We start from the raw sequence: 810 nt of genomic DNA, 5'->3' as shown, positions 1-810 counted from the left end.
GAACGCTCTCAAAAAACGCAACTTCCTCCCCTTCCCACCCGGCTCCTCCGTTTTTCCCAAAATCGCCTTTTTTCTCCCCAGAAAGTGCTGTCCGAAAGCGAAATCGATGACAACTTCAAGCAGCTCTTCAGGCAGCTGGCGGGGCCGGTGAGCGCCCCATGGCGCCCCATAGCGCCTCATAGCGCCCCATAGCGCCCCGTAGTGCCTCATAGTGCCCCATAGCGCCCCATAGCCCCCCATAGTGCCCCTATAGCGCCTCACAGTGCCCCATAGCACCCCATAGCGCCCTGTAGTGCCCCATAGCGCCCCATAGCGCCCCATAGCGCCTCATAGCGCCCCATAGAGCCCTATAGTGCCCCATAGCACCCCATAGCGCCCCATAGCGCCCCATTGCGCCCCACAGTGCCCCATAGCGCCCTGTAGTGCCCCATAGCGCCCCATAGCGCCCCATAGCGCCTCATAGTGCCCCATAGCACCCCATAGCGCCCCATAGTGCCCCATAGTGCCCCATAGTGCCTCGTAGCGCCCCGTAGCACCCCATAGCGCCCCATAGCACCCCATAGCGCCTCATAGTGCCCCATAGCACCCCATAGTGCCCCATAGCACCCCATAGCACCCCATAGTGCCCCATAGCGCCCCCTAGTGCCCCATAGCGCCCCATAGTGCCCCATAGCGCCCCATAGTGCCCCATAGTGCCCCATAGCACCCCATAGTGCCCCATAGCACCCCATAGTGCCCCATAGCGCCCCATTGTGCCCCACAGTGCCCCACAGCACCCCATAGCGCCCCGTAGCACCCCATAGCGCCCCA

General features: G+C 63.0%; 1 protein-coding gene across 1 annotated transcript in view; it reads left to right on the top strand.

Annotated features, from left to right (window-relative positions):
• The window catches only part of LOC110391806 (calpain-1 catalytic subunit-like), a gene marked incomplete at its 3' end in the record, with an annotated part of 34999 nt that extends 34852 nt beyond the window's left edge, over window positions 1–147 (top strand). Inside the window, exon 8 of the mRNA XM_021383751.1 lies at window positions 82–147. Coding sequence (XP_021239426.1) covers window positions 82–147 — 66 coding nt within the window. The remainder of the gene's footprint in view (window positions 1–81) is intronic.
• Between the last annotated feature and the right edge of the window lie 663 nt (window positions 148–810).

This window comes from Numida meleagris, unplaced genomic scaffold, assembly GCF_002078875.1.
Source record: "Numida meleagris isolate 19003 breed g44 Domestic line unplaced genomic scaffold, NumMel1.0 unplaced_Scaffold519, whole genome shotgun sequence".
In the NCBI taxonomy this organism is placed as follows: Eukaryota; Metazoa; Chordata; class Aves; order Galliformes; family Numididae; genus Numida; species Numida meleagris.
The sequence above is the reverse complement of the archived record's forward strand: the minus strand, read 5'-3'. Positions and strand labels throughout refer to the sequence as shown.